General features: G+C 28.6%; 3 protein-coding genes across 3 annotated transcripts in view; 2 read left to right on the top strand and 1 right to left on the bottom strand.

Moving 5' to 3' along the window:
• Positions 1–516: 516 nt before the first annotated feature.
• LOC146724536 (uncharacterized) lies at positions 517–928 on the top strand. The gene is made up of 2 exons (XM_085479657.1): positions 517–582; positions 671–928. The coding sequence occupies exons 1-2, from the start codon at positions 517–519 to the stop codon at positions 926–928; spliced, it is 324 nt and encodes a 107-aa protein (XP_085335783.1).
• Positions 929–8,231: 7,303 nt separating this feature from the next.
• On the bottom strand, positions 8,232–10,729 carry LOC146724535 (uncharacterized; the record flags this gene model as incomplete). Its single annotated transcript, XM_085479680.1, has 7 exons — positions 8,232–8,258; positions 8,416–8,467; positions 8,655–8,799; positions 8,965–9,286; positions 9,624–9,827; positions 10,322–10,384; positions 10,553–10,729. Coding segments are annotated over 7 exons (990 nt in total), but the record flags the coding sequence as incomplete, so codon positions are not given.
• An 84-nt stretch (positions 10,730–10,813) lies between these two features.
• Positions 10,814–15,915, top strand: part of LOC146724534 (uncharacterized) — a 6,347-nt gene continuing 1,245 nt past the window's right edge. Inside the window, exons 1-9 of the mRNA XM_085479679.1 lie at positions 10,814–10,828; positions 10,985–11,306; positions 11,459–11,603; positions 11,686–11,765; positions 12,095–12,172; positions 12,554–12,688; positions 12,946–13,080; positions 13,342–13,473; positions 13,566–13,727. Of these exons, the coding sequence (XP_085335805.1) occupies positions 10,814–10,828; positions 10,985–11,306; positions 11,459–11,603; positions 11,686–11,765; positions 12,095–12,172; positions 12,554–12,688; positions 12,946–13,080; positions 13,342–13,473; positions 13,566–13,727 (1,204 nt within the window). The remainder of the gene's footprint in view (positions 10,829–10,984; positions 11,307–11,458; positions 11,604–11,685; positions 11,766–12,094; positions 12,173–12,553; positions 12,689–12,945; positions 13,081–13,341; positions 13,474–13,565; positions 13,728–15,915) is intronic.

Here is a 15,915-nt window from a genome sequence, read left to right as displayed (position 1 = left end):
AGCCAGTTGTAGGTGGCTTCCAAGACGTCCATGTAGCAATGTTCAGGAATCGCAAGAAAATTTAGAAGTAGACGAGACTGATAATAGCAAAAGTAAATATTTGTTTTCTGTGGAAATTATAAACAAATAATATTTTTTACTGTGCTGCTTATGGCCAATTTCTTCACCTCTAGATAACTTTATCCGACAGATAACTTGGTGATTATTGGTAAATAAATTATAATAGACATTTATCAATGCAATAAAGGTCTAATAATATAAATATTTTAAGATTTGGCAGAATGGAGTGAAGGTAAAACAAAATTTCTCCTAGATAAATATGGTCAATACATGGTTATGATTGGTCCGATGAAACAATTTAAAACAAAGAAAACTATGTGGGAGAAAATAGCAATAGACTTAAAAAATATTTTTGGTGTGTTCAAAACATCCCTGCAATGTGAAAATCGGTATAAAACCATCATGAAACAAAAGAAGAAGGCAATCGATAACAACAAAAGTACAGGGCGGAGTAAAATGACTGTTCCTTATGAAAATGAATTATCAGGAATTGTAGGATTAGATGATAGCATAGAACCTGAGGTATAATTTTAATTTTAAATTATGTAATCAATCTTATAAATTTTTAATTATATTTTGTAATTTTAACATTATTTGTGTATAAATATAGGTTTTAATGGACGCCAAACATCTAGTTGTAAACAAGAAACGAATATTATCTAATCTTGGAAATGAAACCAAAAAAAACGGTTCTGATAAAGAGACAAATGCTAAGAAAAAGAAGATTTCTAATAAGAATCGAAGTGTCGAAGACACTTTGAAGGAAATACATGAAAAGAAAGAAGAAGGTAGAGAACGAAGACATCGAGAAAAACTTGAGTTGTTTAAACAATTTTGTGAGAAATATTACGAAAAGAAAAGTGAATGATATAACATTCCAAACACTTTCAACGAATAAGTAATTATATACATTTATATATATGTAAACCCCTTCAGGGTTAGCCGAGTAAACGGCATTATTTCCAAATATTGTACCAAAGTATTTGCATTATTTCCAAATATTCTACCAAACTTAATATTGTGTCATGTTTTGTGTTCATTATTATTATTTTTTATTTTATTTTAATTAAGACTGTTACACAAATTAAGACATTAATAATAGACATATGTATTGAGACAATAACTGACTTCACATATTTATTATCTTGACTATGTTAACTACCGTCTTTAATATCACGTTCTAATTTATAAGTAAAATATTTGTATTGCGCTGAAGAAGGCTTGAAATGTCAGCCGAAACGTTCGCATAATTGTTTTATTTCTTATATATTTATTTTCTCTTTTTTAAAATACATTTTATTAATATTGTTACGTCCCGACTCAATAAGAAGGAAGAGTCGAAGGAAGAACGTAACTATACTGATGTCGAACGACACTAGACGGTGCGTCTGTTCGACCCGAGCGAACGTACGAAGGGCCCCGCAATAGGTCAGCGACCGCAAGGGTGACTCTTACTCTATTTAAAGGGCAGTTCGCTCGGTGGTCCCTTTTCAGCAAGAGAATTAAATCTCTTTTGCGTGGGATGGGACCCTGTGCGACTTCCAGAATGGAAAGGAATGAGAGTGGTTGTTTTTTTTTGTGTTTAAATAATTAAGTCCAGATTCATCCCAAAAATCTAGTTTAATATAATTATTTTTAATGAAATTAGAAAAGAAGAAAAGGTATTTACATATCTAATACTTAAACTACACGAAAACCTTATGTGCACGATGTGAGTGTGTGTGTATATCTCGCGGGTGTTACATAAGTGCGGAGGTCATCAATCGGGATTATAACGGACAGGGTGTGTGAGAATATATATATATATTTATTTTAATATTAATACCCCGATTGGACATTACAATTTAGCAATAAGGTTAATTTTAAGAGTAGGCGTGTATAGGTATGTGTGACAGGTCATTGGATTTCTTCGAGTTGGACAGTAGAGGGGGAATAAAGTTTTTTAAATAGGAGTTGGACGGGGACGAGCAGAGGATATTCCGACTCGGAAAGATACCAATATACGAATTCGTCGGGATGTGCAGTTGTTAAGAATTGCGCCAGAGCCTCTAGATCCACGAGGTCGGGACCGATCGTAAATCCATCCTCAGGTACTTCACGTACCCTGGAAATCTGATCAATTAACCAGGCTCGGAGTTGGTCTAAAGTTAACCTGGGCTCTTCCTCGGTGAGATCGATCGTTTCGATCTCTTCGGTAGGTTCCGAGTCTTCGGAGGATGACGGGGAAGAGACAGGGGATTCCTCGAAGATGATTGTCGAAGGAGCAGGGGATGGAGATCTAGGAAAATCGGGGAGCTTAGGGGAGGAAGGGGAAGGAATTTAGGGAAGTTCCGAGGATGTGGGAATGGGAGACGTGTGTGGTGTGTGGGTGTCGAACGAATTAATATTATTGATAATAATAGTAGGGTCTTCTACACCCCGACCCGCTCTTTGTTTCAGCCGCCGATTCCGCCGATTCCTCGACGACCTGAACGCGGTCCGCGATATTCGGTTTTGAGGTCCGTCCACTACGAGATCGGGTGGTTTAAATTGGATTAAAAGAAAGAAAGGGTTCTGTTACAAATCGCGGGAGCTATATATATATGTATATACATACATACATACATATACAATGTGTATATTTTTATATTCGCTTTCCTTTTTATTTCCTAATTTACTAGCGGGAGAAATCACGAAGTCGTCCGCTGTTGCGGAGAATCCTGAGTGATTTCGGAAGAACAGGATAGAAATCACGAAGTCGTCCGCTGTTGCGGAGAATCCGGAGTGATTTCTGGAATAGAGGGTAGAAATCACGAAGTCGTCCGCTGTTGCGGAGAATCCGGAGTGATTTCTGGAATAGAGGGTAGAAATCACGAAGTCGTCCGCTGTTGCGGAGAATCCGGAGTGATTTTGGAAGAAGCGGATAGAAATCACGAAGTCGTCCGCTGTTGCGGAGAATCCGGAGTGATTTCGGAAGAACAGGATAGAAATCACGAAGTCGTCCGCTGTTGCGGAGAATCCGGAGTGATTTCTGGGAGAAAGGTAGGAGAAGGACCAAAGGGTGTGAGGTAAATAATTGGGTTACCGAATTCAACGGCGAACCCAAAGACTCTAGTTTTTATGATTTGATTAAACTCCCGGAAATTGTACGAAGTATCGGTGTGAATGTGTTAGGTAGACTTACTACTTATCAAGAAGAACCTTGGTCAGCTGGAGGTGGCTCGGTGGTTGACGACGGCTGGGATTTCGTTTTGCGAAATTAATACTAACAGAATTAATAATTCTTTCGGTTGAACACTCAAATAAAACTAGTTGAAGTTTGCGAACGGGATGAGACTGACTGAATGAGAATGAATAAGAATTGAGAGAAAAAGCCTGTGTGTCTCGCTCGCACGGTGTTACTCGTATATAAACCTCCTTGCTCCTCCTTCTCCATTAGTTGTTAATATCCCCGACGAATAAGGAAATTTTCAATGACGCTTTGGAGGCGTCCTTTGGTTTTGAAAATTAATATGATTGGTTCGGGCTTTGTTTAGAGTCCTGGGTTTCGACCAATGGAGAATTTGTTCTTATAGAGGGAGGTTGATATTTTATTGCTCCTCTAGTTGTGACTCAAGCAGATATCACGTCCGGTGATCTGTCAGGCGAGGATTGTTTAGGTTCTCGGAAAGTTTTATTGATTCTCAAGGGTTCTATTGAAAGAAATAGGCACCAAGAATTGTTTTCCCTCGCCTGTCACATCGTGCCTTATCTGCGGGTCTGCGATATTTTGAATATCATTTTACACTCTCCGAAAGGAAAGAGATTCGTAGATTTCACGATTTATTACGTTTACTTTGCTTTTCGTTTCGTTCTCTATCCGCCTTTGATGTTCAAGATATCGCTTTGCGTTCTTCGAAAGAAAAGAATCGTGAAGACCGCAGGACGTAACACCCCCCGCCTTAGACAAATGTTGGGGGTGTAAAACACAACATTTGCAAGAATGCAATTATATTTGATTCTTTCTTTTCGAAGACTCAGTTTAATTTCTTTTGAAAATTCGCGTATAATTCCTTATGATTATACGCGCCTTTTCTATAATTGTAGTTATTATTTAGATAAACTATCTTTATTTATAACTATAATAAATGTTAATAAAATATATATATGTAAAAAAAAATTTTTTTTTTTTTTTTTTTAATACCACTAATGTTGTAAAAAGAGGAAAGATAGAAGGTGACCACTAAAATCCCTTCTTTTGTCTTTCGTCCTCTTTTTTTTTTAATTTTATCTCCCTTTTCAAAGGGCCATTTTCCTTTCTGATTTTATGACTTTCGTTATACCATTGCTTCGAGACCTATAGTTTATTTTTCTCCTTATAATTTAGGAGTCTATAAGAGGCGATGGTATACTGGTATTTTTACTATAATTCGACGAGCAAGCGATGAATAGAACGCGAAAAGGAAGGAAAATAAGAGTAAATAAAAAGAAAAATGGCTCTTTTCGGAGTCCTTATTGTAATGTGTACATGTGTATTAACGGGTTGGGATTATATTATATATAAGATAACGTAGTTTAACAAAAATAAGAATAAGGCAAATATTATATAAATATACTAAGATTCTAATGTAAAAGTGCTTATGTGCACGTTGTCCTTATACGTTAACTTATTCTAAAAAAAGTTTTTTTTTTTTTTTTTTTTTTTTTTATATGTAAAGAGAGAAAAATTATGTCTACCTTATTTTTGATATACGAATAATGTGATTATGTAAGTATGTATAGTTTATACGCTTATTTACTCTAAACTTAATTTTATATTGCAGGTTCAACGTCCGTGGTTAGCTTGGAAGTAAGATCGGCGTGGCCTAATCGAATAAGGACGTCTCTCAAATTGTATGCATGGTTAAAGAATTTGTTATCGTTCTTCATGTGCAGCTTCACCAAGCCCGCTCCTTCTCTTAAAGGGAATACTATATTTATCCATCCCTCCTGGAGAGTGGTTCACTTGGACACAGTTCAAATAGACACAGTGCAAATGGACGCAGGGCAAATGGACACAAAATTTTCTACACGGCTCAATTGGACACAGTGCAAATGGACACAAAATTTGATACCTACAATATTAGACACTGTTAAGATATACACTATTAATTTGTACACCGTTAATTTATACACCGTTTATTTGTACACCGAAATTTGTACACCAAAATTTGTACACCAAAATTTGTATACCGTTTACTTGTACACCGTTCAGATGTACACCAAAATTTGTACATTGTTCATTTGTACACCGAAATTTCTACACCGAAAGTTGTACACCGAAAGTTGTACACGGAAAGTTCTACACGGAAAGTTATACACCGAAAATTCTACACGGAAAGTTCTACACGGAAAATTCTATACGAAAAGTTGTACATGGAAAGATCTACACGGAAAGTTGTACACGGAAATTTCTACACGGAAAGTTCTACACGGAAAGTTGTACACGGAAAGTTCTACACGGAAAGTTCTACACGGAAAGTTGTACACCAAAAGTTGCACATCGAAAGTTGTATACCGAAATTATTGGACATCTTAATTATTTTGTGAATATTAATGTTTTTATATTTGTTACTTATTTTTTATTAACATTTATGAAAAGAAGCTTTGACATACAGATATAAAAGAGATAAAGGATGGACTAATGAGAACATCGAGCAGATCAAGACGCAAATTTGTTGAAAATTTATTATAAAAATGAGGGATAAACAGATAATGTGCGAAAAAGAATATAAATTTAAGACATGTTTTTTATTTAATATTCAAACAAGCTGTACAAAAGTTTTTTGCGTAATATTTTTGGCAATGTTCACAACTTTTATAATTGTATTTTATATAATATAGGACAGTGTTTTTATTAATGTAGTATTTATTTTATATTTTATTCCTCAATATAAAAAAATACCACGTTTAAAATATTCTATTATTTATATTATATATTTATAATATATATTATTTTATAATACTTTAACGTTATATCACAGAACTTAACACAGAATCGCAATACACTAAACTTGACACACTTAAGGCCCTGCGCACAATAGGAAAAATATTACATACTAAATATTAAATATTAAATACTAAATATTAAATATTAAATACTAAATATTCAATATTTAATATTAAATATTTAATATTTTATTATGCGCAAGACCTAAAGATAATGTTATAAGAAAAAGTTGTCAAAATCCATTTTTAGTGTTAAATACATTTCTAGAAAATAAAATCTGTACGTAAAAACAAATTATGTATACTGATTGCGTCATATTTTAACAAGGCAATTATTTTAACAAAAACAGTAAATTTTTGTAATATTGCTATCTTAACAACTTAAACTCAAATTTGAGAAACACAATTCGCAATTTCACCATAAATGCAATATTATTACAACGTATTATAAGAAGAGGTACAAATACCTCTTTGGCATTACATATATTGCTTGAAAATAAAATATGGATGTAAAAACATATTAAGTATATTGATGGAAAAAAATTTACTACAAGAAAACTTGTACTTCTGTAATCAAACTTAAATTTTTTAAAATCCTGATTAATGTAGAAAATAAAATATACTAGTAATACAGTATGTTGTACAAGTGTCATTTTGACTGTAACACAAAATTATTGAAACTTATGTAGTAATATTGCGTTTCATAATACGCGTCACATTTTAGCAAGGCAATTATTTTATAACAATAACAGTAAATTTGTGTAATATTGCTATCTTATGTATTTAAACAACTTAAACTCATAGTCGGACAAGACATTCGCAATTTTATCACAGAGATGCAATACTATCACAGTAATATTATAAGAAAATGTAATCAAAACTATTTTTGGCGACAGCTTATGTAGTAATATTGCGTGTTTAAAGATATAATTTATAGAAAAGTCTTTTTACAAAGTATTGCTTGGAATCGATCTTATAATATTATAACTCGAACATAACTTTGAAAATTTACATTACATATCAGACACCGATTAGCTTCTAAACGTTTAATACATTGGAAACAACAAGCAAGATGACCACGTGGTATGAAAACGTGTGTTTGTTCGTCATTATAACACAGAATACAAGAGTCCGAGGAAGATTTTTTTTTAGCTGCATCTTGACTATCCTGCAGCGTCCAGTCCACAGCATGATATGGAACATTTACAGATGCATTGCTCTCATCTGTGTTTGTGGGCAAAATTTAATATTTGTTTATTTATCTTCCTGTGTATTATCTTTAGTAAAATTATCTTGCAAATATGTTAAAATATTTTTTAAAGCAACGTATCATTTATAAAAAAAAAGAAGGATATTAGTAATTAATTTTACAGATATGTTCTGCACATACGTGTTATATATATGTATATATATATATATATATATATATATATAACGAACTTTTAAAAAATTATTAATATTAACAAAGTTACAGTAATTTCCATCTAAACACACTCTTAGATAAATAAATAACCTAACGTATAGTAATAAATTTTTAATATCATAATAAAATCCATTAACAATTTTTTATTTTTTCTATCTTCCAGGCGTATACTCTTAACTATTATTTAATTATAAAGTAAGCATATACATATAAACTACTGTATTAAACTTACCTTGTACAAATTAAATTCTGTGATGTTTTTTTATTGGTTCATCAATTTTGTGTAAAACCACAGATAATTCTTTTAACTTAGTAAAATTAATATTTTTTTTGTGTAAGTCGTCTTCGTAGGAATTTTTTGTCAATAAATACAAAGCAATAGTTAGTAAAAAATATTCAAGAAACAGTAATAATGATTTAAAAGAAAAGTGAAATATAAATTAGAAAATTATATGCAAATATATTTTTCAAAATGAATATTGTATAATTAGTTTTATAATTTATTGTAAGCTTTAATAAACGTACATTAAAATATCACAAATCAAATACGAAACTTAATTATTATTTAATATAATTAAATTAAAAGAACTTGACAATTATCATAACATAGAAATTTGCATACCCTTATTAGTGTTTAACAGCTTTCTCTTTAGACGTGTCATGCATGAACTATTGCTTTCTTCATGATCGAGTAATTCTTGTAATGGCATTATTGTTTTTTTCTTTTCTCTTTCAGTTTCAATATTATGTGATATGTTTTTTGTTGTATAAGGCGCACACAGAGCATCTTTTTTGTCAGATGTCAAGTTATGTTCATAATTGTTATTTTCTGCAACAAAAAGAATGCAATATTAATATTCTGAATAATAAAGAGCAAATTAGTAGAATATACTATAACCATATTAATAGAATATACTTCAATGAAAAAATTCAAAATAATATATTATATTAAAAAATATATCTTTATAAAGAAATGTGGCCTTCACAAAGTTTTCACATCTATCGGTGAACATACGTAAGAAATGTTCAAGATTTAACCTACGAGAAATAGAAAGTACAGTTTTATTACATGTAAGATATGATACATAAGAAGGAAATATTAACAGACTATATATACCATAATAATTAAATTTTAATTATTAGCAGCATACGATAATATTAATATAATTAAATCTTAATATTATCAAATAAAAAATATAAAACACGTTTTTTATTATTAGCTAACCTGCCAATCGTTAAGTCTGCTTGAGCTTCCAGTATTTTATAATCCCGTTTTTTATTTTTAATACTTGCACGCCACTCACCTACTTTGATTGTTTGTAGACGTTTGAGTTTTATCTCTTCGTCAATTATCAATTTGCGTAGATTATATCTATAAGAATATATTATTTGTTATAACACTCAATAATTTGTTAACTATTTTTAAAATAAAAAAAATGTTAATCAAAAGTATTTCACATTAATAATTTTTTGCAATTAAAATGTTTTGCTTTTATTTCATTTTATTCAAAAAATTAGAAGTATAGCAATGTTACCTAAGAAATTCCAAACGTTTCCATGAGCTTTGCCAAATTTTTTTCCTGCTATGTTATGGAAACTTTCTACTATGTTATTTGTTCTTGCAGGACAATCATAAACACTAACTTTTGCTGCCAACGGTAACCAGGTTTTACGTACATAAGCTAAAAAATTATTGACACCAGGATATTTAGAAGAAATTTGATTAACTTCAAGTTGTATGATAGAAAGTGCTTCTTCAAAACAATTAGATGGAACTAATGCCATAGTCATTGTCATAGATAAAATATTTCTTGGTGCTTCCATTAATCCTAATCGCTGCCATTTACGCAAAAGTGCCTATAAGTATATTAATGTTATTTAGATTTATGTGTATAAATATTTTGAGATGTATTAATATCAATGTCAATTAATGTCAATGTTCATAACCATTGCAATTTACTTTATTAAAGCAAGAAACAACTTAATAACGTTATTTTTTAGATTATTATATAAATAAAATAATGACTACATTATTATACAATTAATACACGTATTATCTTGATAAGTATTCTATATATCTCTCTATATATTATAATTATAATTACATTTTTATGTATTATCATTAAATTTATTTATAGTAAATAATATGGAATAAGTTTCAAAAAATTATTAATATTTAATTTTAAAAATATACTTGATTAAAATGAAACCAGCATCCATGCGCCTCTGCTGCTAGAAATTGTTCATTTATCACTTTCATGGCAGCTGTCTCATAATCGCTCATTATAAACTTTAAATTTTGTTGAAGACTTGGTACTAATTCTATAATTTTTTTCCAAATAGCTGTGTACATATTACTAGAGCGACTTTCACATAAGATAAAAATCATACCAATACCCTGTGAAAAATATATATAATACATACAACTAAAAATATATATACGACAATAAATCTAATTTATATAAGAAAATATATATTCATTATAAAATAATATATTACATGTTTGAAAAAATGTGTAATATAAAAAATAAAATGTAAAATGTAAAATGTGAATTTAGTATATATTATTTGATTTTTATTATATTAAAGCAATATAAAAGATAAAAATAATTATATTGTTATTTCAAATAATTGTTTTATAATTATTTTAAATGCACATATAAATTATTTCTTTTTCTATTATTTTTGTCTCTACATTAAAAAATTTAAATCAATGTTTATAATTAAATTGTCTTTTGTGAAAACACTTGATTTAAAATGCAAGCTCCAATTATTTTTTTTATATATTTTCGTTTGTTACTTATTAAAAAACATGCACATGATATTTAAACAAACCAATTATACATATTATTACAGTGTACTATATTATTATAGTGTAATTTTGATACCTACGACATTCATATATTGAGTATGAATCGAATACATTTGGCTCATTAGTGGTGTACGTGGAACAATCTAAAATCAATTAACATAATATAAATGTATTGTATTTAATTATTGTATTTATTTGAATATATATAAATTATTTATTTATATATATAAAAACAATAATATACTTTGTAATAATGATATATAAAGTTTCTATATATTTAAATAATAAATTTACTTGTTATATGAGCTTACATTAAATGTGCCATCTACATAAAGTTCTGTTGACTTTTGCAATTCTTGTAACAGCTCATTACTTGTAAATATCAGTGCTTTCTTTCCATCGCTGCAAGTTACAATTTCTTTATAAAATCCTTCAAGAGGTGCATATGTGGATAAACTTGCAGCAAGAGTTTCCATATTATTTGGTAATTTTTGGTAATTTTCAAAATTTTTTAACTTATTTCTTTGGTAAGGAATAATATGTCACACTCTGTATAACAGTTGTTAAGGGAAATGTACATATATCAAGTTAATAAAAAATATTAAATATTTTAAAAATTTTAATATTTTTTTATTTAGTTTTATTATTCCGCCGTAACAAAAAATTCTTAATCTTATTATTTTTATAACAAATATTACTTACATTATATTACTTGAACTTAAGCTACATTGTACTTTTTATAGGCTGTACTGCGTAAATGGCGAAAACTACATCTTTCATATGCTCCAAAAACGGTACTTTCTATGACAATGGCATTACCTTTATTGCCACCAGAAATGTTTCACGAAGCGTTATTTATTATACAAACTGAAGCTGATTCAATTTCTTCTGAATATCCAATTATTTTACAATTTACATCTTACCTGAGACCTACCTGGTCAAATATGGCATCAAAAATTAGTACTTATAATTGCCCTGTACGTACAAACAACATAGTAGAAAGTTTTCATAATACTGCAGTTCAGAAACTAGGCAAAAGGAATATTAACATTTGGACATTTTTAGGTAAGATTTACGATAATATATTTTTCTTAAATATTTATAATTATACAAATATTCATAATTATATATTATTTCTCAACTTTCATGTTTATTAATAAAAATTATTCAATATATTTTACTTTATATATTAATTTTAATTAATTTTTTGTTTTTAGAAAAGTTATCGAATTTCATCACGGATCAAGAGCTGGATTTTCGACGTTTAAAAAATGGTATTAGATCTCGGCGAAACCGCTCACGGGCAAATAGAGAACGCGATACCAAAATTATTAATGCACAACAGGACTTAGTTAATAAAAGGTATAATTTTGTAATCTACATTTGAGTAAAAGGATTATGTTATACATAATTTAAGTTATATTAAAGCTTAAATTGTTTTCAGATTGCCACTAAAAGATTTCCTGCTGATGTTTACCACGAATATCGACATATTTCAAATGGAACAAATGCCATTGTTAGAAGGTAAATAAATTTATTGAATATATTATGTTTATATTATTTTATAAATATGGGTTGCGATCAAGACTGCGCTACGAGTGCTTTAAAACATTCTATTTTTATTCTCATGGTACATAAAACAGAGATAGAATAATATTTCGAAGCATTCATAGCGCAATTTTAATTGTATCCATACTATTATATCTAAATCACTATTAGGTTTCTGTATTATAATTTTATTTTCATTAAATTTAAATAAAAGTTAAAAATAGGGAGAGAAAAAATAATTATACTATAAATTACCATAAACTTATTGTAATAAAAATGTGTATAATAGTTTTTTATCTTTTTAGATACTGAGTCAAGTAATATTGTACAAGCTGCAAACATGGAGTTATTTGCAGATAATTTGGACGACACACTTCAGACAGGTAAATATATAAATGTTGTTTAAAGTTAGTGATCAAATTAGCGTTAATTATTTTAACATTTTTTCTTCATCATTATTTTTCGTATATTCAAGTATTGTTGCTAGATTTTTAAACTTATCCTTACAATATTCTTATAAATTATTTTATTCTTTTTATTTCAGAAAGGCAAAATTTTATTAGACAAAGATTACGAAATGTAAATTCATCTAGAAGAGAATCTAGTCGTAGAAGACAAGAAAATGTATCCAGAAGAGATGCAGATATCAAATTTTTTCATATTTTAAAATCCAAGTTTATTTCAGATGTTTCCATCTTAATATTAATTATTGTTTACAATAAGTTTGTTAAAAAAAATGGATAAACTTAATTTTTTATTTTTAGACCAAAACACAGATAATTCTTCCAATACACAGACAGAAGTCACACATGCAATATTTACGCAACCGACGCGTGAGGAACCTGAGACAGTTGATATTACATCTTCTAATTTTGAAATTGAATTTCCAAATATGCAAGGTATAGTATTATTAATAATATTTTGTCATATTTTAAAATTTAATTTATATAGCAGACTTGTATATAGATAAATAGAAAATATATACGTATATATATATGTATATATATATATTTATTTAGTTATACAAGTTTACCATTTTTTTTCTTGTTTTCCTATCTTAATGTTCTTTGCGCAATATTTTGTTACTAATTAAAATATTTAAATATAAATGTGTAAAAATTATTTTATATAAAATAAATTAATTTTTCATTTCCAGATCAAAACACAGATAATTCTTCCAATACACAGACAGAAGACACACTTGCAATATTTACGCAACCGACGCGTGAGGAACCTGAGACAGTTGATATTACATCTTCTAATTTTGAAACTGAATTTCCAAATATGCAAGGTATAATATTATTAATAATATTTTGTCATATTTTATTATTTAATTTATATAGCAACTTGTATATAGATAATTAAGAAAGATACATAAATATATATATATACATATATATACACATTTATTTATTTATACAAGTCTGCTATTTTTCTGGTTTTTCTATCTCAACGTTCTTTGCGCAATATTTTGTTACTAATTTAAATATTTAAATAAAAATGTGTAAAAATTATTTTATATAAAATAATCCAATTAATTTTTTATTTTTAGATCAAAACACAGAAAATTCTTCCGATACACAGGGAGAAATTACATATGTAACAGTTGCGCAAACTACGCATGAGGAAATTGAGACAATCGATATTAATTCTCATTCTGAGACTGAATTCTCAAATATCGAAGGTTTATATTATTTAAAAGCTAATTAAAGATATGAATTTGAATCTCGCACGTATAAACTATTTTTACATTTCCTTTTCTTTTATTTTGTATAGATCCATCAATATACGAAACTCCAGAAGATGATTACGGATATTTAAATTCTCCCACAAACACAGATGACAGCAATGCATCTGTAGATGTTCCATATCATACTGTGGACTGGGCGCTGCAGGATAATCAAGATGCATCTAAAGAAAAATCTTCCTCGGACACTTGTATTCTGTGTTATAATGACGAACGAACACACGTTTTCATACCATGTGGTCATCTTGCTTGTTGTTTCCAATGTATTAAACGTTTACAAGCTAATCGGTGTCCGATATGTAATGTAAATTTTCAAAGTTATGTTCGAGTTATAAAATCATAAGATCGATTCCAAGCAATATTTCGTAAAAAGACTGTTTTCTATAAATTATATCTTTAAACACGCAATATTACTGCATAAGCTGTCGTCATAAATAGTTTTGACTACATTTTCTTACAATATTATTGTGATAGTATTGCATCTCTGTGATAAAATTGCGAATGTCTTGTCCGACTATGAGTTTAAGTTGTTTAAATACATCAGATAGCAATATTACATAAATTTACTGTTACTGTTAAAATAATTGTCTTGCTAAAATGTGACGCGTATTATGAAACGCAATATTACTACATAAGTTTAAATACTTTTGTGTTACAGTCAAAATGACACTTGTACAACATACTGTATTACTAGTATATTTTATTTTCTACATTAATCAAGATTTTAAAAAATTTAAGTTTGATTACAGAAGTACAAGTTTTCTTGTAGTAAATTTTTTTCCATCAATATACTTAATATGTTTTTACATCCACATTTTATTTTCAAGCAATATATGTAATGCCAAAGAGGTATTTGACTACCTCTTCTTATAATACGTTGTAATAATATTGCATTTATGGTGAAATTGCGAATTGCCTTCTTAAATATGAATTTAAGTTAAGATAGCAATAGTACAAAAATATACTGTTATTCTTAAAATAATTGCCTTGTTAAAATATAATGCGCCATTATGTAATCATTAACATTTCAAGGACGTTTGATTACGGAAATACAAGTTTTCATAGTGAATTATCAATCAGTATACATAATTTGCTTTTACGTACAGATTTTGTTTTCTAGAAATGTATTTAACACCAAAAATGGATTTTGATAACTTTTTCTTATAACATTATCTTTAGGCCTTAGACATAATAGGAAAAATATTAAATATTTAATATTAAATATTTATTATTTGGTATTTAATAGTTAATATTTTTCCTATTGTGCGCAGGGCCTCAGTGTGTCAAGTCTAGTGTTTTGCGATTCTGTGTTTAGTTTTGTGATATAACGTTAAAGTATTTATAAAATATAATATATTATAAATAGATAATATACATAATAGAATATTAAACGTGGTATTTTTTTATATGAGTAATAAAATATAAAATAAATACTACATAATCAAACACTGTTCTATATTATATACAATAAAATACAATTATAAAAGTGTGACATTGGCCAAAAATATTACGCAAAAACTTTTTGTACAGCTTGTTTGAATATTAAATAAAAAACATGTCTTAAATTTATATTTTTTTCGCACATTACTGTTTATCCCTCATTTTTATAATAAATTTTCAACAAATTTGCGTCTTGATTCTGCTCCGATGTTCTCATTAGTCATCCTTATCTCTTTTATATATGTTATGTCAAAGCTTCTTTTCATAATGTTAATAAAAAATACGTAACAATATATAAAAAACATTAATATTCCACAAAATAATTAAAATGTCCAACAATTTCGATATACAACTTTCGATGTATAACTTTTGGTGTACAACTTTCGTGTGAATTTTTGTGAGAAATTTTCCCCGTAGAAAATTTCGGGTACAATTTCCCGGAGAACTTTCCAGGGGGCAACTTTTTCCTTTTTAGAAAATTTTGGGGGAAACTTTTCGTTAGAATTCCGTGTGAACTTTCCGGGGAAATTTCCGTTAGAATTTTTGGTGTATAACTTTTTCCTGTAGAACTTTCCTTAGAACTTTCCTGTAAACTTTCCGTTAAAATTTTTGTGTCAATTTTTGGGTAGAAATTTTGGTGTACAAAAGAAGGTTTTTAAAAAATTTGGGGTTTTAATTCGGTTTTTTAAATAAACGGTATAAAAATTTTGGTGTCAAATTTGGTTTTTTAAAAATTTTGGGTTTTAAATAAAAAGGGGGTATAAATTAAGGGGTTTTAAATTTTAAAGTCATATTTTAACAGGTTAGATTTGGCTATTAATTGTGCCCTTTTTACTGTGTCCTTGCACGATCCAAATTCCGTGTGAAAATTTTTTTGCCATTTGACTTTTTCCCTTTTCACTGTGTCTATTTTTCTGTGTCCGTGAAGGCCACTCTTGT

The sequence above is a fragment of the Nylanderia fulva genome, unplaced genomic scaffold (assembly GCF_048542155.1).
Source record: "Nylanderia fulva isolate GAGA-0341 unplaced genomic scaffold, ASM4854215v1 Scaffold127, whole genome shotgun sequence".
Taxonomy (NCBI): domain Eukaryota; kingdom Metazoa; phylum Arthropoda; class Insecta; order Hymenoptera; family Formicidae; genus Nylanderia; species Nylanderia fulva.
The sequence above is the reverse complement of the archived record's forward strand: the minus strand, read 5'-3'. Positions and strand labels throughout refer to the sequence as shown.